The sequence below is a fragment of the Epithele typhae genome (genome assembly GCF_022376455.1).
Source record: "Epithele typhae strain CBS 203.58 chromosome Unknown BXZ73scaffold_8, whole genome shotgun sequence".
NCBI lineage: Eukaryota > Fungi > Basidiomycota > Agaricomycetes > Polyporales > Epitheliaceae > Epithele > Epithele typhae.
Window position 1 is genome coordinate 325327 of NW_025954199.1, and position 25320 is coordinate 350646.

Sequence of the window (25320 nt, forward strand, 5' to 3'; positions counted from 1 at the left end):
GCCATCTAACGACAGCGGGGTATTGTGCAACGACGACCAAAACGTTGTTCGACGTCGACTGCAGTATGTCGACTCCGCCGGTACATACACCTATAGGACCCGGCGTATGAAGAAAACAAATTAGATGTCGAGGGCCGTGCGAAGTTTGCCAGATCATTTGTGGCGATGATGAGAGCACTCGCCATTCCAGGCGCCGTGCCGCACAGCAGCCTTCCTGGCACAGTTCCGTATTTCCCACAGGATATGTTCCCATTGACGCACACGAGAGAAGGCAGGCGATCTGTGACGCGAATTAAGAGCACCGGACGGCAGCGCGACACGGCGAGGAGCCAAGTCGCGCTGAGTGTGACAACACTGGTACTGCGGCGAAGACTCCCCGAGCTATGAGAGAGCGCACCGATGGGTGATCATTTCGTATTCGTCTGGAGCAAACCGTTGGTGTCCGCGACGCCTGAGACCGGATGCCGGGAAGCGTTTGAAGATCTGAGGAGGAGTCGCGCCGCTGAAAAGCCTGACAGAGCCACGTGCCGGCAGGAAATGACCGGTGTTTCGGTTGCGTGGCTCGCTTCGCCCCCTCCGCGCCTTGCCTCCCACCAACCATCTCGCGCCTTCCCACTGGTCGATCCACTCACGTCTGTGGCCCCTTTCTGTCAGCTCCACGTGCTACCAAGCGTAGTAGATCCGCGCTGGTGAAGTTGGTGCCTTACAGGAGGGCCAGAACGACGAGGCATTCTCGCATCATTCCTCCTGACCATGACCAGAGGCAACATAAAAGCGTTTTTTTCCCGCAATCCTCGTTTCATTGGGCTCGGCTGGCCAAAGATGACCAACTGATCCGCTTTTTTCTATGTAATCAGCGCTACTCATGTCGAGTCCGAACGACATGTTTGCAATTTCGACACTGCATTGCGCCCCGGAGCCGAACATAGTGCCGGTGTATCTCGAGGAACTCAGTCATAAAGAGCCTCTTTCCCCCTTGATACCGTATCTCGGCCCTTCGGACAGCACGGGCGTTCGGCGATTTCAAAGTACTCGAAAAAAAACGAGAAGGTGGGCATCCTCGGATCCACGTTACCTTTCTTTCCCACCAGATCGAAGCCGCCGCTAGATCCCGACGCTAACGGCTGAGTCGATTCCCCGGCCAGTAATCTCCGCGACAACAATTGGTACAGTCACTCCGATTCCAAATTGCAGTGGGGGTCCCCTCGATTTCATTTTGGCGATGTACAGGTGGCAACCACCGCGGAGGTTAGATACTGACGCTTCTAGTCGCAGACACTCACGAAGTGTTGGCTCCGGGACAATTTGGATCCCACTCTTCCAGGTTTGCAAAACTCGCCAATTCTCGCAACGGGAAGCCTGTTCAATTTCCGTAATGTTTCTAGTACGGGCTGGGGGAAACTCGCCGGCTGGTACACGACGAAAACTCTCGTGCGGGCTCACGCGAGAACAGATTGTATGTGCGCATAAAGCTGTCCGTGTGACATCTTATTGACGAAACACACCCAGTTCAATGCCACCTTTTCACAAGGTTGCGGTCTCGTTTCGCCTCTAGTTGAGCTCGTGCTACGACTCATTTCGCGCAAATTGAGTGCTACATGCTTGCAGAGCGTACGCCAAGGTTCTCGGCATGTTTGATGCTCACTACGGCTTTTCTGTGGTAGTGATGTGGTTGTCTCAAAGTGAATGAGACACCCTCTCGTACTTTCGCCAGTTCCTCCGCGGTCTGTGACTAAGATTCGTGCATCTCGGAAGCGTTTTGTCAACGAAAGGTCACACACGGTCATCGGCGCCTCTGTCCGAGTAGTTTCAGCATTTCGCCTCGCCCTGCGAATGTTGCTCGTTTTGATGCAGCGGTGGTAATGTGGAGAAGGACGATGTAGGACAATGACGTTAGTACAGCCACGCAACCATCTTACTCAGCCTTGGGCCTGATCGCCCGAAGCTGAGGAACGCGGTGCTCAGTAGAGCGCTGTATAGAGACTCGTATGTGGCCATGAGTTACAATGTGGACGGCTCATGCGCAGAGTCACATCTTCGCTTTACTGGTCCGCACGTCCTCGGAGGCCTACTGTGAATGGGTCGGTGGCGGCCGTGCATGCATCCTGGGACGTTGCTGTCAAAGGTTCACATGCGCAAGGCCTGCCAGGACAAGAAGAAGAAAAAGTAAGATGGGATCTCCGTCGAGCTCGAACATGCAACACGCTGATGGGACGCATCGCTCTCGGGTAGGGCGCTCTGGCCGGAGCCTGCTTTGTTTAATCGTCGCACTGTCCAGAGTCTCAGTTGAGACATTCCGACACTGGTGACCATCTCTCAGCGGGATAACAGTTGCGACAATTTGACGGTCTCTCTGTGAACGATCTCCGTCCCAAGAATGGAGTTTGTTGTTTGGTGGGTGCTTTCTCCACATGTACCCTGACGTCGTCAAGCATGAATCACTCTGGCGATCCCCCATTTTTTGTATCCTCGTTTACAGCTCTCGAGCGCAAAGCCTTACGGTAGGCGTACCGAAATCTCTAATCCAAGCATACGCCGCACTTCCCCGGTGACTGTGACCAGTTCACCACTGGTGCCCTTGATTGGACAGTGCGTCGCCTCTTACTGCTACGCTGCGGCTCCAAACATCACCAACGATGCGGAAGTTTTATGGACCCATTTCATCCTGTCTTGCTTGAGGTGCTAGCTGACGCAAGGTTACTAGCTGCATGCACAGGTCCTTCGCCCGACCCCACTTCCGATCGGAACACTCATGGTGTCAGTTTGCCATAGAGACGCCGATGACGGCATAGCCTTGAGCCTGGGTATCTTGTGGATAGCCGACAGTGTGGATGGCCGACTCGCATACGCGTCCTTCAGGTTCGCATGCATTTGACGACGTCGATGCGGTCACGATCGGACTTGGCTGAGTCTGCACACTATCCACGCGCACTCCGACTCAATGTTTCAGCCTTGGCGAAGTCAATTTTTTCTATGAATGCCTTGAACTCGGGAGTGAGCGCGTGGGGAGTCGCGGGTGTTGTAGATTTCGTAGAGGTTCGGCTTTTACAATAATCTCGACCCACAATTATTTGCTTGCGAACGGCGCGAGACCTGGGTTCTCAATGGTTCTGGATCGTTACATAGTATATTAGTCTGGTATCTCATAATTCTACAAGATGCAGACTTCACCGTTTTCTTTCGAGGGACTTCAATTCCAGTCATGCAGCAATGTGAGGCGGATCAAAAAGGGCCTGGCCGGGAATTGAACCCGGGACCTCCTCCAATGGTGACACGATATCAGGAAACCCTAAGAAGGAATCATACTACTAGACCACCAGGCCGTAAAAACCGTGGTGCTGTTAAGTTATATATGTCGTTTAAAGTCCCACATTCAATTCGAACCCCAACTGTTCCCGAAGGTTGTGGCCAGACTTGAGCAGCGGCTGAGATCATGTACGCGTTCTACCTCCGACACGCTCTTGCACCAATGCCACCACCTTTCACTTAGGCACTCATCCCCACATCCCGTTCAGCATCATGCCCCGCGGGATTCCCAACGCAAAACGCGACGAATCCGCCCTACGATATACTTCATTTCATGTGCCTCTCGCGTACGTTCTCGGCTCTGCTTTGCATGCACATTTTCTTATTCACGCCACGACGGCAGACCCAATCCCAAGCATGTGGGCTCAACGTATCTCAAGTCTGAATCTCAGACGTGGTGGAATAGGAATGCAGTACGGACACAGAAGTCGAAGAATGTGGCGGAGGACGCTGGGCAGGCTACACCGACAGAGGTATGTGGTTTATTGTTGTTACACGTTCTCATTTCACGCATCTTCCAGGCTCGGAGGGGGTCAAAAGTCATTGTCATCCACCCGGGCTCGCGTTTCCTCCGAATGGGCGCGCTTCAGATGTTTCCCCCCTCGTTGTACCCAATGTTATTGCTCGCAAGCACACCGCTCCGGTCCCGTCTCCAACCTACGTTGAAGGCATTTCCCGTCCTCGAGATGACCGTAAGCGTTCCGCCCCGTCTACCTTGGCCCCCAGTGGCGATGAATACGGCATCACCATTGCCTCAGATGACCCGGTACGTCCCCTTCATCCTTTTTCATGAATTCCGGAGACCTGAACATACGTGGCAGTTTGACGCCAAAGTTGCTGCTATTACTGTGTCTCTTCGTGACCGCATGCGCTTCTACAAGCTACGAGTCACAACCAACTCAGCCAGCATCGCGACGAGCTTCAATGAGCAGTTCAAGCCGGAAATCATCCCCGAGATGAATGACCCATATCACATCGACTGGACGACGTCAACGGATGAGCCGTATCTGGTGGGCGAGAACGCTTTGCGTCTTGCCGACCCGGAGAAGTTGGGCTATTTCGTTCGTTGGCCCATCTACGGAGGCAACCTCAACACTCGCGACTATCCGTCTACACAACTAGTGTTAAATGATATAGAGGCTATCTTCCGAGAAGCTCTTAAGATGAAGGAGATAGAACCTAGCGCATACAAGGTGCGTCATGCATGATAATACATCTTATGGTCATGCATTGATATTGTGAGTGCAGGACTACTCCGTTGTCCTGGTCATCCCTGACTACTACGACCGACTCTATGTCGAGAGCCTCGTCAGGATCCTGCTCATTGATATGGGCTTCAAGCAGATCTGCGCTCAGCAAGTACTACAGCCTTCCTCTGTGCTCTGCGTGGCAACTAAACCATTTCCCACTCTACAGGAGGCGTTAGCTGCAACTTATGGCGCTGGCATCTCGAACGCCTGCGTGGTCGATATGGGCGCAGTCCAAACCAGCATCGCATGTGTCGACGATGGCCTGGTTATCGCAGATACCAGGTGAGTCAATGGTCACCAGACATTGCAACGTATCTAAGACATTGTCAGGATCATCCTGAGTATGGGAGGGAATGACATCACTGAGTTCCTTTACGTTTTGCTGGATAAGATTGGTTTCCCATACCGCGACATCAACCTCGCCAAATCCTACGACTGGGCTGTCATGGAGGATCTTAAATCGCGGCTTTGTACTCTGGCAGAGGTCAGTCGTAATAGTTTACAGATTTCAATCGCTGACTTGTCCAGGGCGATGTTGCACTGAACCTCTACGATTTCTCTGTTCGACGGCCTGGCAAAGCCACTGAGAAGTACGGCCTTCGAGCATACGACGAGATCATCCTGGCCCCCATGGTACATTTGTTTCTTTGGAGTCAACCGACTACTGCTGACAGACTCTAGTGTCTGTTCGAGCCTCGGGTGATCAAGTTCGACCGGAAGCGGGCAGGCATGCGCTTCCTCATGCGTGCCCCAGACATGACTGAGGAGATGGTGGAACAAAGTACAGGAGCAGACAAGTTCTCTCTGGAGCGATATGTACGTATCGATGTCACACATGGTTTCTCGTCGCTGATATTCTATTCTAGACACAAGCCATGATGATTTCCACTCAGCACTTGTTCCCGGTCCCAGTCCTTGTGCCTGCACCTTCGACAGAGCCTCCACCAGGTTCAATCTCGGTATCCCAGACTCCAGTCGGAGACGGGCAGTCGCTGGCCGTGACACCCCAGCCTGCTGCTAGTGGTATGTCTCCGCAAGATACATGCAACATCAATACTCATCTGCTATCTAGCCGCAGGAACTGCGCCCGCTACCCCTGCTCCCGACGGTGATGCCGCCAGGCTTCCTAAGGAGGAAGACGTCGATATGGGCGATGTCATGGTAGGGAAGAACGGCAAGAACGACGGTAAGGACGACAAGAAGGACGCAACCAAGGGCAAGCAGAAAGCAACGAACGGCACCGACGAGGCTCCTGTCGAGGTCATTGATGTGGACGAGCTTGACACCAAGCCTCTCGCTCCGACCCCGATGGCTCAGGCCGTCCCGGTATCGGTCGCGCTCCCATTCAATCCCTACAACAACATCGATGTGAGCTTCGAGGCCAGCAAGCTCCCCCTCGATGTAGCGATCTTCAATGCTGCCCGGGCTGCAGGCGGGGACGAGAAGATCCGGAAATATCTTCAAGCTGTCCTCGTCATTGGCGGGACCGCGCTGGTGCCTGGTATGGCCCATGCTCTGGAGAGCAGGTACGAGCCTTCGCTTTTCACCCAGTGACCCTGACTCATCTTTCGTGCCTTACTCTTTGTACTCCCTGTGCCACCTCACGTCTGATTGTGCGGCCGGGCTTTCAAGACTGCAAGCGATTGCGACGCCGCTCGTCCCGAACATGGAGAAAGTGCAGATCATCCCTCCGCCCAAAGACGTCGACCCGCGAGTGCTCGCTTGGAAGGGCGCCGCGGTGCTGGGCAAGATGGAAGGCGTCGCGGACCTGTGGGTGACAGGCGCAGACTGGGTGAGTACCTGGCGCCGTGGTTCCTGGCTCGTCTCCTCTCCCCCGGACGTCCATACACGTCCATCTGTTTCGACACTTGGACCCTGCATGGGACGGCTCCCGCGCCTGTCCTGCGCCCCCCTATTGTTCCCTCCTGATCCCCCCGCCGCCCCTCTTGCCTATCTGCCCCAAATCCCGCACCTCGGGCCCGTTCGCCGTCTCCGGGGTCCGGGCAAGGGGCAGCGTACCCTCATCCCATCTCACAGCTTGGCGTCCGCACACGTGTTCTGCTCCAGCTCGTACTGACGCCGTCTGCCACTTCACCCCACAGGAAATGTTTGGGATACGCGCCCTGAAAGAACGCTGCTTCTACCTTTGAACCTGCCGCTCTGGGTCGCCCACGGAGCGTCTGCACCCCGCACAACATCAGCCTGTGACCTGCGACGAGCGCGTCGTCGCGGCCTGGTGACCACTCGGCGGGGGCAGTACTGAGCCTGGAACCCGGGGCTGGAGCTGGAGGGTGCGCCAGCGCAACCGCTGCGGCTGGGTGACGGTCGCGCAGTGCTGTATTTCACGTTCACGCCGTGCAGCTCGGCGACGCGACGCCGCTCCAATTTTAATGTACAGGAACCCCCCTGCAATGCGAGCTCTTTCGCTTCCCTTTCCCTCGCCGGCGCCGGCTTGCGGCAAAACCATCGCGACCGCCTCCTCGTCTGTGCCTCGAGGCTCGCGTTCTGCTGTCCTGCGTCACCGACCTGTCCGCCGCGTCCGTCCGGTGACCTCGCGCGGGTGCCTGACAAATACACAACCTTGATTTGTAGGTGCGTCCTCCCGCCGTCGCCGCCGTCTGGGGTGAACAGGCCGGCTCGGCACGCGCGCGCGAGAAATGCCAGTCGCTGGTAAGACAAGACAAGCGGAACGCATGTTGGGGGGAACGGACGCGGACGCACGCACGCCGACGTCCACTGCGCATTGCGACCGTCGGCGCGCGTGGGCGTCGGGCGCGCGCCGTTGCCGCGCACGCGCCCCGGGCGGTGCGACGTATGTGGGGCTCGTTCTCCGGAGCGCGCGCTGCAGATAACGCCCCGGAGCCTGTGGGACGGGGCAGAGAGTCGGCACGGAGATTCAGGTCTCAGGATTCAGAGGGACGTCCGTCGCGGCCGTCCTGCCCGCCGCCGCTCGCTCCGGCTGGCGTCAGCGGACGGGCTCGCGCCCGCAGAACGCACATGAACAGGCCGACGTCCGACGTCCGACGTTCTGCTCGTCCCCGCACTCCCCGCGGGTGGGCGGGGCGCGCGTCGCGACGTCGCGGTTCTTGTCGTCCGCCTTCTGCTCGGTGCGGCGCGTGTAGGATACGGCGAAGGGGGGACAGAGTTCGAAGGTACGGGCACGGGGGGTGTCGACGAACCTTCACGGCAGGGTTCCTCGACGCGACCCACCGTGCTGGTCATTCAAACGCCCTTGTGGGAGCTGGCAGAACCCTGCGTCTGCGAACTGTAAAAGTGCGTGTGCGTGCGAGTCCGAAGGCGCGCTCGCGCACGCCGGCTGCGGTCGACGTCCATTTCTTCCGAAATTCAGAGATAATCATCTGTGTGCACGCCCGCTCGATCGTCTTGTACATCCGCTCTCTCGGGATGCAGGAGCACCGGCCAGCGACCGTCGAGCTGCGTCCCTCAAATTCACATCGCCGGGGAACCCGGTGCGAGGTCCGGGGCTCGGGCGCGTCCTGATACTGGAGCTGGAGTTTGAACGCAATCGCACCGGAGCAACGCCGCTGCGGCGGCGTCGGCTGATATCGATTCGGGCTGTGGTGGCAACGGGCTGCGGGCCTGAACGTGAACGTTGCATGACCTGCACGTCGAGCTCGAGAAGCGCTCAGAGTACTTCCGCTGCGTCAACTCGTCGATCGGAGGGCCATCACGGGCTCACAGTCGGCAGCAAGGCATCGCTAAACTTGTATTGCTTTGGTCGCGATATCAGCCTCCTTTGAGTATTTTTATTCTCGGAGACCCTCCTTACGGAGTTGACTTGGGTGTTCCGTCTCCGGAAGAGCTCCGTTGTACGAATATTTTGTGCCCGTCGCCTCCGGCTCGCTTGTGTGATCTGAGATGAGCTCTCCTCACGGTACATAGATCAAGCCCGTATCCGACCCCTGGGACCCGGCTGGGTAGGAGCCCGTAGGCAGCGAGGGGCTACAGCCTGACCATCGATCGCTGGGCCCGTGCGGGACGGGTTCTACCACAGAGATTACGTGCGATCGTCCAGGGGCCAGGGCACCGAGACGTCCACCGTTGCCTGGCGACGCGCGTGAGCAAACACCGCAAACGTACTTATTCAGTCGCCTGGGCGGAGAGCGGACTTCACGGAGCCCGATGGGGTAGGTAGGCACAGCGAAGCTGCAGGCGTCCAAGGGTTACACGAGACGTATCACGAGGGAAGGACCCGGCACGGCATGGCGTCGTCCAAGACGGAGAGAAGGAGAGAGAGAAGGAGATGGGGATCTGTAATCGAGGAGTGGTTCGAAAGCGACGGCGTGGGCAAGGTGCTGAGGGTGCATACAGTAACAGTAGGTCGGTCTGGGATCTCCTACTACCCGACTTCCAGTCGCTCCTTGAGATCACGGAACTGCTGTCCGTCCCAACTCGTCCAATTGGTGATCAGGTTCGTCATCTCTTTCTTGCCACGGCTGCAAAGAGTGTAGTAAGCACTGTGCACAAAAAGCGAATGCCTTGACTCTCACCTGTACCGTGCATCCCACTCTGTCTTAACGCACCTCGCTCCCCCCAATCCTGCCCGTGCTCATCCTGTGCTCCGTTGCCGCACACACCCGCCGGTTTGGGGTTGCTACTCCTCGACTCGGCGGCATCTTTCAAAATATCCAGGTATGATCGGATCGTGTTGTCCGCGAGACGATTTGGAACGAATGGAAAGCTAGACATTAGCCGGGGGAGTTGGTCGGGGACGAACGGCATTTCCGCGCGACACAGGGGACACTCCAGGGTATCGTGCCAGTAGCCACAATCCCAGTGCACGGCGGCGAAGCACCACTTGAGCGCGCAAAGCGCGCAGAAGGCGTGCCCGCACCGTCCGTGATTCAACTCGTACGGTAGGGCCCTGTGAAGCGACTTCATTGAAAGATCAGAGAACCGATTCGGAAGAAGACGCACATGACCTCAAAACACCTGGCAACGAACGTAACGAGTGAGCAAAAACCGCAAAAAGCTGGAGGGCCACTCACAAAGAACACGTGTACTGCTCCTCCAGCTGTTCGAGCACCCATCGCACGCTCACGCCACCTGGCGCACCGGGCACGAGCGCCACGTCCTTCTCCTTCAGCAGCACCTCGAGCTGTTCATTCTTCTCCTCGGCGCGCTGCAGATCGAGCTTCGCGGCCACAGTCTCCTTCTCGAAGCTCGCGCGTATGTCGTGAAGGGCCTTCTCCTTGCGCTTCACCGAGGACTTGAGCCGCTTCTCCTCCTTGCGCCAGTCCTGCGTCCGTCGCTTGAGCTCGCGCTCGAGCGACCGGACCTCTCCTTCCTTCGTCTTCAACTTTGCTTTGCACGCCGAGAGCGCGTCGTCTTCTTTGTCCACCTTCTCTTGCTCTCCCTTTACCTCGTCCCCTCCCCATCTGCTTCGTCCTCCCCCTCGCTCCTCTTGTCCTCCTCCTCGGTCCTACTTCGTTTCGCCGCTCGCGCGTTTCCTTCATGAATCGATGATGCCCTGCGCTTTCTAGACGTCGTCGCCGCGGGCGCTGGGACGACCGAGACCCGAGGCGGTCTCATAGACACCACAACCTCTGGGATCATCGCCCGCGCCCGCGTTCGAACGGGCGCCAGTGCCCGTGTCTGCGAGGCCGACCTCACCGGGCTCGTTGCGATGCTCGTGCGGGTGGAGTGGAGCGTCGGCGGGAGGAAGCTGGCCGTGGGGTCGCGGTGGTTCTGGCGCTCGAGCGGTCCTCACCCAGCAGCTTGCGCTCGCTCGGCCGCAAGGTGCGGCCTACACCGACGGAGAAATGCGACCCGATGTGAGCGCATACAACTGGCAGTGTGCGCGGACTACCTCGCAGGGACGTGGTAGGGGTCTCCGTGCTGCGTGCGGAGGAGACAAGGGGCGGCGTGGTCGTCACGGTGGCCTTCTTGGGCTGCTTTCCGGTCGGTCGAGGGCGTCGGGAAGTTGATGTGCGTTTCCCCATGGCCACAGGCGGTCGAAGGGGGCGAGAGGCGTGGCGGGGGATGGAGGAGGAACGGGACGAACGACGAGCTCCTCTTCGGATTCGTTGCTCGCGGGCGGCTCGCCCGATACGGTTATCACATGACCGTAGCCGCGTGCAGTTGGCGAGGCTGCTTTCTTTGAGTGTTGTTGCTTGTTCTCTTTCTCTCGTTGACTTTGGCTCCTTACTTTGATGACAATGGACGCTCTCGACGCCTTTGTGTTCTACCTGGGACACCTGAATACCAGAGTTTTGGTTAGTATGCCTACAAGAGAACGTTCTGTTGGCGAACTATTTAGCCTTCAACAAAGTACCACGCGATGTGAGAAAGTCCCTTTATCAGCACTCGGCGAACTTATGTGTTCCTGGCTCCTCAGCACTTCAGTTTTAGTGCCCGCTCATGGTCAGGCCCATGTGCTTTTTTGCAACCCCCTCCGTCACATATCCGGGACGCAGCACAAGATTTATTCATTTCATTACTCAGCGGTGAGCCACCCTGTCTCGCGACAGCGTACGCCGCGGAGTCCCTTGATGACCATGCGCACGCCCGTCTATTCTCCACTCGTCTTCCCTAGGGTATAAAGTGCACCGCCCGTATGTCCCCGATCCGCATCGCTGCACACGGCTGATTCCGCTCTTCCCTGCGGTCCTCGCAGATGTCACGACGCCCGGTCCGCCGCGGTGCTCGAAGTGTCAACGATCCTTCCGCCTCGGCGCGGCTGCGTTAATGCGATTCGGTGCCGGGCTCGGTCCCCGCGACAGGGAGGTAAATCAAGCCCGCAACGCGCAGCCCTGCATTTGCTCCCGGAGTCGCCTCCAAACGTCCCGCGGCGGACGCATGCCCTCCCGCGCGGGCACTGTCCCCGCACAGGAATCCAGCGAGTGGCTAACTCCCTTGCCCCCGCAGATTCCCGGGAACATTCGTGTGGAACGCATCGCGCCCGCCTGCGCAGGCGGCAGCGCCTTGGCGTTCCGTAAGAAGGGCTTCCGTTGGCAGCAGCATGGGCGGGGCTTCCGGGCGCCAGGGGCCCTCGTACGTACGTTCTGGAATCCATCCGGGTCTCGAGCGTGCGCTGACGGTGCGTTCGCTCCCGTCGGACGACCTTCGCCTGTGCTCTCAGGCCCAGGGCTGCCTGCGAGCACCAGGTCTCGTTTGCCACGCTTGTTTCTCCGCTGACGGCTCGACGCCGTGTGGTCGCAGTCGTCCTGGAGTCCGGGATTCATGCCCTCGTCTTCGCGGGTGACCCTGAACGTGGCCGTCTACAAATTCCTCGCGGGAGCTTCCCTGCGTGGATCGTTTGTCAGATGGCCGATACTTTCCACTGCGCCTACCAAATCCCGTGCGCGGCGGATTTTCCCCTGAACGCGCTCTGTGCCTTCCACCCCGCCGTCGCCCCCCACGGCTGGATTTAAGACGGCAATAGCCCTGGGCGACGTGCGGCGTCGTACAGATGGTCCGACATAGGCCGCGATACATGTGCATGTGCACGCCGCTGCTCCCCCTTCCCTTCCGGTTTCAACTTGGAAGCGACGTCCGGCCACGGCGTCGCTGAGTTTACCTGCTCATCGCAGAGCAGGATTCATCAATTTCCGTGGCATTCATGTGACAGTCCTGGGCTCGGTACTCCGCACGGGCGTCGACCCCGGGCTGCTCCCCCTCTCCCACCTTCCAGGACCCCGGCCGACCTCCCCAGTCTTCCCAACGAGCCAGCCCCACACGACTCTGTCCAAGAAGCCCGCCGCGTGCAGGCGGGATACGGGTCCGCGTTCGCGCCCCCACCGCTGGTCCCGCCAAGAGCGCGTCCGACCCGCAGCCGACTCCGAATCGGCGACGACGTGTTCCCCGCATCGCGTCCCCCCCGGCCGTCCACGACTGGCGAACAACGAAGACGAATGGCCTCTGCCCGCCAGCCCGCCGCGATAGGCACCCGCGGCCCGCCGCGTCGGCGGGGCGGGCGCCCCCAACGCTCACGTTTCGCTATCATCCCATCACGCCGCCGCACGTCGCGCCTGGATCCGGAGTCCGAACCTGCCTCGCCCGTCGGCGGCCTAGCCCCCTGCTGGTGTCCCTGACATACATATACGGTGCGCTGCACATGTGACCGCGCCGCTGGCGTTCTCTCAGCAGAGTATTGACTTTCGTGCCCCCTCCGATGAACATCGGAACAGAAGGCCAGACCCCGCTTTCGCGATTGATGGGGCCCCGAGACCGCGAAAGTCGAACCTGCAAGAGTGCCCCGCACGCAGTGCGCACGCGGCGCTCCAGCCGAGGCCGTGGACGCCTGCTGACGCCCTGGGCGCAGGCGCTCGTTTGAACTTCCTCTGAGCTGCAACGTCGTCTCGCACACGCGGTCCCGCGTGCGTCACGAGACCACTGCACCCTCGTGCGCGCCGCACCTGGTGATGGGAGTCCCACACATGTGCAGTCGACGCCGCAAGGTGAGTATGTAACACCAGAGTCTTTCAATATCATTGATATCGCGCGGCGATCTTCTTCCCCTCAGCTGCGTTCTCGACGAAGCCGGCCTCGCGCCCAACTCAATCAGTGATCCATCCGAACTTCCGAGGCCCAAGCCGTTGCTTCGCGCTTGACCAGCACCCAGACGTCGCGCCCGGCGATTGGAGTCGCCCACCCGCCCCGGACAGGCTATATTGCGCAGCAGCGCACACGCACGACGGTCGATGATCTCGACGCCGTCGTCGACAGCGACATGTTCTCTGTCGAGACGCTGGGACGCTGGGACGCCCGGATGCCGGCAGCAGATCGCCGCGACGTCCACCAGCCGCTTGGTCACAGCGAGCAGAGCCACGCAAATGCAGACGTCGTCGCGAAGGGGGCCAGAGCCTTTCCGGGCTCGGCGACGCTGCTGCTCGCGATCGCGGCGGTCGAATGGGTCGCTACCAGGCTCAAGCTCAAGCTCTGTGCCTTTTGGATCCCAGCCGCCCGGGCTCGGGCTTCGGTCCTTCGCACCGCTCCCGCGACGGCGCGCGGGTGATCGAGGGGGGTTGCGACAGGAACGGAATGGTGCGACGCAGGTGAGCGGGGGCACACGCCGCGGAGTCGGGCTGGATGTACCTCCTCAGCTCCGCGCGTACGGCGGTGGATCAACCTTAGCTTGACCACCACTCGGCTGTGTCTTTGTCCTCGGCTTCGACGCCGGTCTTTCGTCGATACCGAGCTTATTCGGCACCTCGACACCTCGACACCTCGACAGCCTGCGGCGGGCATAGGACGGAAAGCGCGGGCGCCGGGTGCTCCATAGCGGGGTGGTCGGGTTCATTGGTCCAAAAAGGTCAGCGGCTTGCGAGCTCGGCATCGATGCGCATCGAATTGCACTCTAACTTGATTTGCTCGTAGCGCATCGTGCGGCCGTGTCAGGGACACGAATTTTAGCGTGCAATAGGTATCGCTAGGAGTTTCCGTTCGAATTGCGGGCTCGAGGACTGCAGGGCTGGAGTTCCGAATCCGAATTCCATTGCGTCTGGGGCTCCGACGCTCGACGCTTGAGGCGTCCCGTTCTGGTCTGGGAGCAGGCAGCCGTGCACGCCAGCTTGACGGCGGCGAGGCCCAGCTCGATCGGGGTGGACGATGCCAATGACGTCTCCGTGTGCTTTCCGGTGCTCGTCCGAGGCACAATGTTACCGTGCGATATCACATCGCGCCCAACACAGCCGTCGAAAGCCGCGGCTCCTGCTCGACATACCCGTGCAGCAACGGGCGAGGTGGCAGCAGTCCGTCGCCATGTCGAACGTGAAGCCCATGCTCGGTGATCGTCGGCGGTCGCAGCAATTAATCTCGAGCCTGCTTGAATGTCGCGAACCCGCTGGCGCCACCGACGTACTCGGGTGCGCTCTGCGCAGGCACCGAGGGGAGATCCGCCCGAGTCCGTCGCCGTGCACATGGAGAGCTCTCGTCGTCGTTCTGCGCGCGAACTTCGAAGTCACCGGCCGTCATCTTGTCCCACTGTGCACGTGCCGTTGAGCGCTCACCGCGATCGCGTGTCCGGCCCGGGCGACTTCTATCGCGGCCCGCCGGCGCAATCGGAATCGGGCCTGTCGTGGAGGCAGCTGCAGCGTGAATCGGGCACGGTTGAGGCCGTCGGCCTGCTGCAGTCGGGCTCGGACCCAAGGCAAGCGATCCGTTCGCCGTTCGCGGTGGACGCACGCGCGAGACAGCAAGAAAAAGTCCGCCGTATGTACGCACGCCAAGAGCCCCGCACAACGCACGCGGCGACGTTCTCGAACGCGAACCGCCCTCCACGTGCGGGCGGGCGCAGCTAGCGGCCGCCTACGTCCGTCGTCCGTGCGATGTACCTCTTCTTTACATAAGCGATCGCGAGCCAACAGGCCTGCCCCGTGCGCGGGTCGATGGAGTGGTGCTCACCGATTCGTCAAGGAGGCATGCCTCCTGCCGCGAGCGGGGCTCACTTCGGTTTTCGTTTTTCGATGCTCCAGCGCAGCGCTTCGACCGGCCGCTTCCTCGCTCCTGGCGTCTGCGCGGCCCTTGCGGTGCCCCATTCCCGCGACTCCCGCCCGCCCTCCGCTCGTTCCACCGTCGTGATCGAGAGAACGATCGTTGGCTTAACTGGCTGGGGAACGCGAACGCGGAACAGGGGCGCGACGGGACGCTGGGACCGACGCGAACGTCTTTCCGCGGGGTCCGCGCGCCCGCGCATCGAGGTGCCCCGCCAGCCGCGCGAAAGCCGCCTTGGAATTCGGACTCGAGTGTGACGGGCCCGGGCGGCGTGAGCTCGCGTCGTCTGAACCCGCGACGGCTCGATCGGTTTACGGTGGAGAACTCAGAAAGCCCTGCACATGCGCGCGGCCGCGTCGGTCAGGGCGCGTCCGCCAACACTCAAATCAGCAGCGTCCGCGCACGACACGCGTGCTGCGCGCAGCGTCATCGGCCCCTCCAATCGAACCTCCTGCCGCACACCCTCCGTCCCGCCGGGCCCGCCGCCCCGCGCAAGGCCAAATGCGCGGACGCCCGACCTGGTGGTCGCACGCGCCGCGCCAGGGCCGCGGGCGGCTCCAATCGCGCCCCGAGCTGAGCGCCGTGGACGGGATCCGGACAGCCTGCAGTCTGCAGGGTGTCGCGGCAGCGTGCTCGTGCAAGGGGGTGTCAAGTTTTCAAAACGCGAGACTTCACGTGGAGCGCGCGACGTGCGCGTGCTCCCCCAGCTTCGCATCGCGGGAGCGAAAGGAACGATCTGTCCACGGAGGCGCGACCGACCCCGACGGCGCACGGGGACCGAACGCGCGGCCGGGGTGGTGGCCTTTCACGCGCGCGCGCGCGCACGGGTCACTCGCACGACGCTGATTGCGAACACAGCGCGCGGCTCTGGCGGCGCACTGGAGAGCCTATGTTATTCGATCAGGCCTTCCTTCGGGACGCGGGCGCGCATCGCGCGTGGACGACGGCGGGCGTTCATGCATTCCTTCGCCGCCATCTCGTCCGTCGGGCGCGCCGGCTCATACATCGCTGTGATCCACCTTTTTTCCCTCTGCGCGTCGCCCTCGGACCCAGCAGCGCGACGGCGCGCACTTCGACAGCGGCGGTGGCGGGCGCAGGACAGGCCCCGCTGTTCGACGTGGCCAGGTCTGCGTATGCGCTTCCGGGGACAGCGCGGGCGCGCCAGTCCGTCACTTTGGGTTGTCGGCGGGCGACAGTGGACAAGTGGACAGCACTCCGGAGGCGGGTCGGCCCTGTCTGGCAGTACGTACGAGTTGCGAGCCTGCGGCCGCGAGCCGACGTCGGGGAGACGCGCACGCGGTGGCTGCGCCGCCCGATCCGACTTTGTCGCTCCGGCGGCTCTGCCGGCCCGCCGAGGATCCTCGGGGAGGTCGTGGTGTGGCACCGGGTGTGGTTTGGGTGCGCGCGGACGTGGACGAGAGGGCACGCTGGACAAGAAAAAGAACGAGGTTGTTCTGGAGAACATGACTGTCTATCTCGGTACACTCCCTTGGCGCGTCGTGCGTGGTGGCGCTGGAGGCGAGGAATTTGTAGTGGGAGCGGGCTTCGACATTCAGCGCTTCAGCGCTCAGCGGGCTGGAGCGCCATCTCGCCAGCCTACTCTCGGTCCCACCAACGTGGAGCAGGAGCTGGCCACCGTTCTCCAAGCCAGAGCGGAGCCTCCTAATGGAACGATCACATGGTGCACAGTGCTCGTCGTCGCCTGCCCATTGGTAGAAGACGAATTGGTAGAAGACGTGGTGGCTACAAGCCGGGCTTTCCGGGCGTTACTCCCCTGTCCTCGGACGCGAGCGCTCCCGAGGGCCGTGTCGTGCGTCGTCTACGGGGCTGTCATCGCGCTACACACCTCCCAACGCACGTAACGCGCGAGCGACGGGGACGCGGCGTGTCCGACAGAAGCTGGCCACCGCCGGCGCGCATCTCGCGAACCGTAACGCCACATCTCGCAGCGGGCCACGGCGCGCGTCCAGGACGCCCGAAACGGGCGCGATGCGTGCGCACTCGCCGCGCAGCCGCCGCGCGCGCCCGTCGCGGCGGAGGTTGGCGGGAGGTTGGGCGGCGGGGGTCGAAGCCCTCGCGACCGAGCACCGCGAACGCGTCGCGCGAACGCAGATCGTTTCGTGAAGCGGTGGGGGGTCGACGTGCGCGGGTGCCCGGGGTGCCCGTACGCGGGGGCGTGCGTCGGACGCGACTGATCGCAGTGCAGACGCGACGGGCCCAAATGGAGCGGAGGACGGAGGCGCTCGGACAGACAGATCGCAGTTACAGTCGCGCGCGGGTGTGACGCGAGGCGAGGACCGGGGTGGAGAGATACGGCCCCGGAGGACGGTGCAGCGGAGGAAGGGAAGCCGCGGGTGGACGGTGATCATTGGGAAGCTGACCATGTCCGAGGTCGTGTGCGCGGCGCACGCCGCTTTGCGCAACTCAAAAGACGTGAGCGTTGAGCGACTGCGGAGAAGGAACCAGGTTCAATACGTCATAGATCTAGACACGACGAGAGGTGCAGATGTTCACGAGCCGCCGGAGGAGCTGCGAGTGACCGTCCAGATCACTTGGAGCCGCGAGCCGATAGCGAAACTCGAGCGGGTGAAGGGTGGGCTTGCACGTTGGACCACGATAACTCGGCGGTCTACCTGCACAATCGGTGGTGAGTATCAGCGCCAGCGAGCAGAGTCTCGACGCCACAAACGGCTTGCGTTCACGCAAAAGGTATCTGACCTGTTAAGATGCCGCACATTCGTCTAGAAGCAGGGGTGTGATAACGTTATAGCTGCAGGGTGGGACCGAGCCACGTAATAAGCTGGGGCAGCGGTTCCGGCATGTCCGGACATGGGTTTGGAGTTGTAGGACCGCCGGGTGGGGGTCCATTCAGCGAGAGCCCCGGCACTCTGTCGGGTACAGTGGTCCTGGACATTGCTCTTCTGATCAACAGTCGTTCCGTAGGTCGCAATCCGAGTACCGAATGTGCACAAGGCAGAGCACTCACCGCGGAGTCCTGGCCGAGGGCCTGACGACGCGCACCTGCCTGATCAGCAGCGCGCTGTTGCACAAACGGCGGGCGGGTGCCTCGGCCTGGCCACTTGAAACTTGCGCAGCGCACGAGTGTTGGTGGCGGCAGGCAGAGAGCCTCGTGGCGCGGCAGGTGGGAGAGCATCCGCACCGGATTTCGCCTAATGAAATGATGGGGCCCGTCGCGGAAGGCCGGGGGGCGTCATCCCCCCGTCGTCCTGCCAGTCCCTGAACGGGTGGGTGGTCAGAACGTCGACGTGCGACGGGCAGGTTCTTCTAGCAAGTCGACCACTTGATCCCGTAGCGCGTACTTCAAATGCCACTCGTACCTACGTGTGTGCCCTGTTGAATTTGAAAGGCACGCTCGCGAGGCGACGAGGGCGCGCCTGAGGCGCGAGGCCGGCCGGTACCGAGCCATGTGGCCCTGGGGCCTGGCCACTGGCAATCTCCTTCCTCCCCCCTCCCCCTCCCTCTCATCAGGCGGCCGGTGAATCAGACAACGACGACGACCTGCGACGAGGGGCAAGAGGTACCACAGGCGGGCGGAACGGGATCTGGACGATGCATCGACGGCGGCCATCTGTGGATGTGAGACCTTCAAACAGCACAGACTTCAAGGGGGGCCAGAGAGACGAAGGTGAGAAGGTTCCGCGGGCCTGCCACGGCCGCGAGCGCCCGCCGCGCGGCACGGAGATGGGACGGGCCTCGGGTCCGGTCGCAGCGGTGGGCGGGGCCGGCTGCAGCGGGGTGTTGGGAGACGGGCCCAGGGCGAGATCATCTGGAATCCTGCAGCGTCCTGCTCGGGGGACCTGCCAGGGAATACAAGTCCGGGCGTGCATGAAGTGGCGAGCCAGGACACCTTGAGGCTTGAACAGCTCAGTTCTCTCTCCGCGTGCCAGGGTCTGAGCGAGCTGCTCACGAGACCAGGTGTGTCGCGGAAATACGGAGCAGGCGGGCGAGAGTGTCGCAGCGTCGGTGGCCGCAAAAACCACCGGGATATGCGTCAGCGCCGTCGTCCGCAGCGGCGAGGCGTGGAGGCGGGGGGCCCGGTGGCCGCCGCGCTCAGCGCCCAGCGCCCGTCGCAGAGGTCGCATGGGCTGAAGTCTGAGATCTGAGGTGCATCACTGGGGTTGAGGACTTGGCGTTCAGTATGATCAGCGTGGCCACCCGCACAGCGTCGGCAGGACTGTCAATGAAACATGGTTGACTGCACCCGAACTCGGGTTGAATTTATCGCGCCTCGCGTTGTGCTAGGTCAGAGGTGGGGGATCAACACAGGATAATCGGGGACTCTCGGGGAGGTAACGTGCCCTACAGAATACTCGGGCTCGTGCGTACCGGTGGCGCGCGGCCAGGGCCCAGTGGATGGCAGAACTTGCGCAAGTCGCGACGTCAAGTCGCCGGTCGTACCTGCCGTCGGTGGAACGCGGCCGTGGGTTCGCGCTGGCTGCGGGCTGAACGTTGAACGCTCCAAACCTGATACCACGCAAAGCACTCCAAGACAACGCAAACGGAAACAGCAAAAAGACACGCACGGCCACACACATCCCGTGGCCGCCGGATCGGCGCAACTGCGCCCGCCGCGCGGACGCGCGCGGATTGGCCCCTCGGTGTCGCAGCGGGGCGGGCGGGCGCGGGGGTGATGGGCGGGACGGGCGCGGGCCTGCGCGTCCGGTTGGTTTTTTGCCCCTCTCCTCCTGTATCGTTTCGGTTCGCGGCGGGCGGGGCTGAGGATCAGATGGTGGCGCGCCCGCTCGAGCTGTGAACGCCGGCGTCGGCGCGGGCCTCCGAGGTGCCTAGCGCCGTCAGCCTCGCACTGTCAGGGCTGAGGCCAAGGGAGAGAGCAAGGGGCTGGGGGCTGCACGGGAGATATCGCCGTCGGGGAGGCGATGGCGACGGCGACGGGGCGCGCACGGCCTTATCCTCATCATCGGGTCCGGGTCCGGGTTTGGGTTCGGAGCGGCGGAACGGAGCATTTCCAGGCCGCGGGAGCGGGGCGTGCGATGGGGGCGGAGGGACAACAAGGTGCAGGAAAAATGGAGAGGAAAATGAAGGGTTGTGCGGATGCGCAGAGCACGGCCCTGGGGCCGGAGGCGCGATCGGGCGGTGGCACGCGGCGGGTGGTTTCAACTTTCCAACTTTCACTTGTGGGCGGCGGGGGGCGCGCGTGCGCGCCTGATCGGACGGAGCCATGTGCGCCGTCCGGGCTGGGCGGGGGAGGGGCGCGGTGCGCGATGTGTGTTTGAATCGTCGGTTTCAGCCGACACGGCGTCGGTCGCAAGCCCGAGGGCGCCGCGGAGGGTGGGGGGCCGCAAGGGGCGCAGCGCGAGCGGTGGGAGGGAAGACAAATATATTTTTGGACCTCCGCGACGGAAATCGACGCGAAGAACGCGAAAAGACTCGCGCCGCCGCTTGGAGGCGTTGGAAAGTTTCCGCGCGCCTGGTGGGCGACTGGGAGGTGACAGGCGCACGCGAGAAGCACAGAGCGGGGGTCAGAATCGCACGGTGTCGCCCTCTGCGCAGGGAGCACGTCGTGGATTCGCCAGCTGGCTGATCGGGGGCACTAGGACCCACTAGGTGCAGCCCGAGACCCGCGCTCGTCCGCCGTGTTGGTCCCAGCGCCGTTCGGGAGGCTCTGTTCCATGGAAGGGGACGGTGGAGCGCTGCTCGTCATGTCAGTCTTCGCGAAGGGCACGCTCGTGGGCTGTGAGAGAGGACCTGAAGGATGCACTGTGAAACCTGCGGGACTGCGGTGGCGGCGTGCAGGATCAGTGAACGCAGTGGGTGCTCGACGCACTCGGATTGGCGATTGCGCGATCCTCGGGGAGCACGACGGGCAGTGTGTCGTCACCGATGCGCGATGATGCGCCGTTGCGCCAAGTTTTCAGCAACAGATTTGCCAGAGCGAGGGTAGAGGGGGTGTAGAAGGGGCCATCGTGGGAGACTCGCGACAATGCGAAGGTTATGCGCTCGATGGCGAGGGCAACTTGTCCGAAGCAGCCGATGCGAGCCGTCGAGAGAGCGTCCGAAGGCAGGCGCAGGCTTCGTCGTCATGGTCAGTTCGCGAGTACGAAGCATTGGGCCTTCCGCTGTCTCTGCCGTCGCCTTGCTGTAGATATGCCAAAGTAAGCAGGCGCCCGTGAGGACAGCGAGTCCGGGCGGGACGGATCGCGATGGGGCAGAGCGAGGAGAGCAGTATCTGCACATCGGGGGCTGTCTTGCGCCATCTGGAAAGGGCTGGGCGCTGAGGAGCGGTGAGAAAGAAGAAGAAGGATTGCCACTTCCGTGAGAGCGTACGTATGGGACCTTCTTCTCAACTTCTGCACAGGCAGGCAGCAGCTGTTGGCCGGGGTGGCAGACGTCAGCCAGTGGGCATTTTCCCGCCACCGGGTGGAGGGCGCTCTGGATGACCGAACGCGGATGAGTCCCGTGTGCGCTCGCGGCGCAGCGCAGACCTGCAGGCTGCCGGGGAGAGAGGAGGAGGCGCCGGTGCGCAGCCGGCTGATGTGGTGTCGGCCGTGTCTGGGACTCATTTGTTTGACGGGCGCTCGCTGGGGGCGGGTGATGTGCGTGGCCAGCGCAGGGCGCGCGGTGCCGGTGAGGCGCGATGGGAGGGCGATGGAGGAGGAGAGCATGAGCGAGCGGCCGCAAAGTCCGGGGTCCGGGTCTGAGCACGGCCGGGGAGAGGCGCGCGGTGGCAGGTGTCCGTCGCCTGGGCGATGGAAGGCGGGCCGTGGAAGTCTGAGCAGAACGGAAAGCGCGGCCGCAGTGTTCGGTTCACCCGCGTCGCAGTCGTTCCGGAACGTGCGGCGGGATGGGGGGACGGTGCCGATCAGCGTGGCGACCCGGCGCCCCCAGCGTGTGTGCAGAACGCAGCTTGCGCGCGCGCACATTGGAAAGCACGCACGGATATTCGATACTCAGCAAGGGATGCGGGTGCCGAAGCCCGAGGCGCGCCCGTGCGCGCTGCTGAAACGGGGACGGTCGCGGACAGATGGCGGGCGAGCGGCACGAACGGGCGGAAGAGAGGACGCGGGGATGAGCGCGCGCAGCGAGGAGGGGAGCGCGGGGCGGGACGCAGCTGGCAGGCGGCGGGCTGGCAGGGTCCGAGAGAGGCGGAGGGCCGTGGGAGGGACGAGTGCGGGCCGGATATGGGCAGATTGCAGCCCGAAGGGGGAATGGACGCCTGGGCGCGCGGGAGCCAATGGGGGGCGAAATTAAAAAAGAGATGGAAGGGATCGCAGGCATCTGGCGGTGCGGAGATTGAAAGGGAGGCTGGTGATGGATTGAAGATCCGCCACGCGCCGATCGGGTGGACCCTGGCGCGGGCGGCTGGGGGCTGGCGGGCGGGCGCGCTCCGTGGACGCGCGCACCTGGCCGCCGCCTTCGTTGCGGTGCGAGGCCGGACCCGGGCGTCTGCCGGCGAGGACGCCCACTGCAGCCACCGACTCGCGCGCGACGATAATATTGATCAGCCACCTCGTCTCGCCTCCCCCGATCCGCTCTCGTCAATGCTCCTCCAACCTCTCCACCCCTCCGCCCGCGCACTCGCCTTCCCGCCCCAGCACGCCCCCCTCCTCTCCCGCGCGACCCCCCGCTCGCTCGCCACCGTGGACAGGTTCGCGCTCCCCCCCGCGCACGCCGACGACCCTCCCGTCCTGCCCCTGGAGCCCGCGCCCAACTTCAGCTATGTCCCCCGCTCCCAGCCACTCTCCCCCAGTCCCGACCCAATCTATCCCTCTGCCCTCCCAGAACACCTCTACGACGAGCCCCAGAATACTAATCACCCCGCTCCGGAATACGAGGTCGCCTCGCGCCAGCCCCCACCCTCCATACACACCAACGATCTCCTCTATTCCGCAGACCAGGGCAACTTCACTCCGTCCCCCACCTCCTCCCCCGCCGACGCCCAGTCCTCCGCGCGTCACTTCTCCTTCCCCCAACCCATGAGCGCGCCACACTCCCAGAACGCGTTCCCCTCCCGCTTCACCAATGACCCCTCCCCCTCCGCGTCCCGTTCGTGAACTCCACGCTCGACCGTCGCATGTCCGAGCCCATGCTCGGCGCCGTCCGCCAGTCTTTCGCCCACCCTCCCCCGGCCCCGCCACACGACGCGTTCTACTCGACCGCATCCTCTGCCAACGTGGTCCAGCCATCACCCATCTCTCCCCGTCCTTCCTCCTCCTTCTCGTCCTACGGCGCCCCCTACCCCGAACATCAGCGTGAGTCCTCCGGCGCGTCCCTCTCCGATCCCTACGGACACCCCTCGTCCGGCTGGACGGGCATGAAGCACTCGGAGCTTGAGCAGGACGCGACGCTCGCGAGCTCCCCGCTCTCCCCGCTCTATGACGGCAGCGTCGCGAGCGGATCCGACGCGTCTGTCACCGGCCTGCCGTCACCTCCCGCACACGCGCGCCCCTCGCCCGCGAAGCAACTCGCGTCCATCCCCGCGATGCGCCCCTCGCCAAACCTCCAGGCGCCGCTCCCTGGAGCGGGTGCGAGCGCAACCCCGCGCGGGGGCGGGCCGAACAGCAAGACGTACTCGTTCGTGTCGCTGGCCGGGAACGCGGTGAAGAAGCGGCCGCGCCGGCGGTACGATGAGATCGAGCGACTGTATCAGTGCAGGTGCGTGCCCCACGCCCGTTTGCGTAACCCGCCTTCCCCACATTCCCCCACGCGTTTGTCCACGCATCCTTCTTGTGCGACCGTCCAGGACGCACTCCCCCGCGATCAGTGCTTCCCCGCATTGTTCGTGTTGTGTCGGCTCCGTTTGATCTGAGTGATTGCTGGAATGTCGTGCTGACTGCTTCCCCGGCGCTCGACAGTTGGCCCAACTGCACCAAGGCGTACGGCACTCTCAACCACCTCAACGCCCACGTTACCATGCAGCGGCATGGCGCGAAGCGCAGCCCCAATGGTGTGTGCTTACGTCTTCGTTCTGCCGTTTCCCACCTTTTTTCTCATGCACGGCTTCGACTTCGGCAATATCTCCTCGTGTTGTGGCTATGTGCGCCTGCAGAGTTCAAGGACCTCCGGAAGAAATGGCGGCAGGAAAAGAAGGAGGCCGAAGAGGCCGAGCGCGAGCGCGAACGGGAGCAACACGCTCAGGCCCTGGCTATGCGCGAGATGCAGATGTCCCAGATGTCCGACTACGAGCAGGCACGCTTCGCGCCACGGCGAAGGGTGAGTATGGCGGAGCCGTACTCCGATCACCATCTGCCGTCCGGCCCTCAGTCTCTGCCAAACCATTCGTACATGCATAGCGCAATGCAAGGTCCGAACGCTCCTATGCAATCGTTCGCAGGTTCATACCTCCAGCAAGCAGGCATGGCCGTTGAAGGGCGCTACGGTCTCTCATCTCCGGTGGAGGAGTACCGCTACTCTCACCCGACGATGGAAGGCCTGCCGTCCCTCACCATCCCTCAGCACTCTCCCGAAGAGGAGCACTACTACCGCCAGACGCAACAGCCGACACCGCATGGCGAGCTTGGCTGGAGCCACCCGCACCCTTCCACACCACACAGTATGCGGTCCGCGCACGCCTACTATAACACCCCGGGCAGCATCATTCTCCCTCCTCCCCACACTCTCGGCGGCCTTTCGTCTTCCGCACCGACCCCGAGCCCGCTCTCCGCTGGGCCCTTCACACCTCTCGCCGCGAACCCAACTCCATCATCGCTTTCCGGCGCGGCTCCCGTCAGCCTGAGCATCTCCGGAGCGGTTGCTCCGGGGCATGACAGTGGGTCGGCCACCCCCGAGCTTGCCGCGCATGTCTCACTGGGGTCGAACAGGCTCCCTCCCGACTCCACCCTGCTCACCCCCCTCCCTGGATACGAGCCCGACATCGAACACCACGACGGCCGCGAGCGGGAGCGGGAGCGGGATCGCGACTTCGGACGTGAACGTGGGGACGATCGCTGGGGGTCCGAACGGGATCGCGAGCGGTACTACACGGGCAACGGCCAGGGTGCGGGCAGGGAACACCACTACGAGTAGGCGGGCGGTGTTGTGCTGCTAGAGCGGACGCGCCGCCGGTGCGCTTGCTCGCCCCGCGTCCCGCTCGTATGCGCGATACCGCCGCGCGCTACTGCAAGGGCGCGCGCGCTTCCCATATCGTGTCAGCCGCACGTGGGGAAGCTCCTGCCTCTGCTCCTGTCTGTCCCTCGTCCCGTCGTGGCGACCGCCGCAGGCAGCCTGGACAAGAGGCGCGGACATCGTCCGTCCGTCCCCGTCGCCCTCCCTCCTCTCCATCTCCGACCAGCAGGCCGTGCTTGGCGTGCGCCGCAAACACGCTACGCCA

The 25320-nt window shown here is 62.7% G+C and overlaps 4 protein-coding genes and 1 non-coding gene across 5 annotated transcripts; 3 read left to right on the forward strand and 2 right to left on the reverse strand.

The window, feature by feature from the left end:
* Nucleotides 1–3229: 3229 nt before the first annotated feature.
* On the reverse strand, nt 3230–3323 carry BXZ73DRAFT_t49. The gene has a single exon. It is a non-coding gene; the product is annotated as a tRNA-Pro (tRNA).
* Nucleotides 3324–3519: 196 nt separating this feature from the next.
* Nucleotides 3520–6706, forward strand: BXZ73DRAFT_88524 (actin-like ATPase domain-containing protein; the record flags this gene model as incomplete). Its single annotated transcript, XM_048024985.1, has 13 exons — nt 3520–3593; nt 3650–3779; nt 3836–4072; nt 4128–4499; nt 4555–4665; nt 4723–4838; nt 4887–5040; nt 5085–5189; nt 5238–5394; nt 5469–5579; nt 5629–6082; nt 6189–6348; nt 6659–6706. 13 exons carry the CDS (start codon nt 3520–3522, stop codon nt 6704–6706), a joined length of 2229 nt encoding a protein of 742 aa, XP_047880659.1.
* A 2210-nt stretch (nt 6707–8916) lies between these two features.
* On the reverse strand, nt 8917–10519 carry BXZ73DRAFT_75353 (uncharacterized protein; the record flags this gene model as incomplete). The annotated part of the gene is made up of 6 exons (XM_048022199.1): nt 8917–9013; nt 9101–9116; nt 9155–9441; nt 9495–9509; nt 9566–9955; nt 10191–10519. The coding sequence occupies 6 exons, from the start codon at nt 10517–10519 to the stop codon at nt 8917–8919; spliced, it is 1134 nt and encodes a 377-aa protein (XP_047880660.1).
* Nucleotides 10520–22531: 12012 nt separating this feature from the next.
* BXZ73DRAFT_98639 (uncharacterized protein) lies at nt 22532–23044 on the forward strand (the record flags this gene model as incomplete). Its single annotated transcript, XM_048027749.1, has 1 exon — nt 22532–23044. One exon carries the CDS (start codon nt 22532–22534, stop codon nt 23042–23044), a length of 513 nt encoding a protein of 170 aa, XP_047880661.1.
* Nucleotides 23045–23064: 20 nt separating this feature from the next.
* On the forward strand, nt 23065–25016 carry BXZ73DRAFT_75354 (uncharacterized protein; the record flags this gene model as incomplete). The annotated part of the gene is made up of 4 exons (XM_048022200.1): nt 23065–23645; nt 23846–23937; nt 24040–24294; nt 24325–25016. The coding sequence occupies 4 exons, from the start codon at nt 23065–23067 to the stop codon at nt 25014–25016; spliced, it is 1620 nt and encodes a 539-aa protein (XP_047880662.1).
* Nucleotides 25017–25320: the final 304 nt, after the last annotated feature.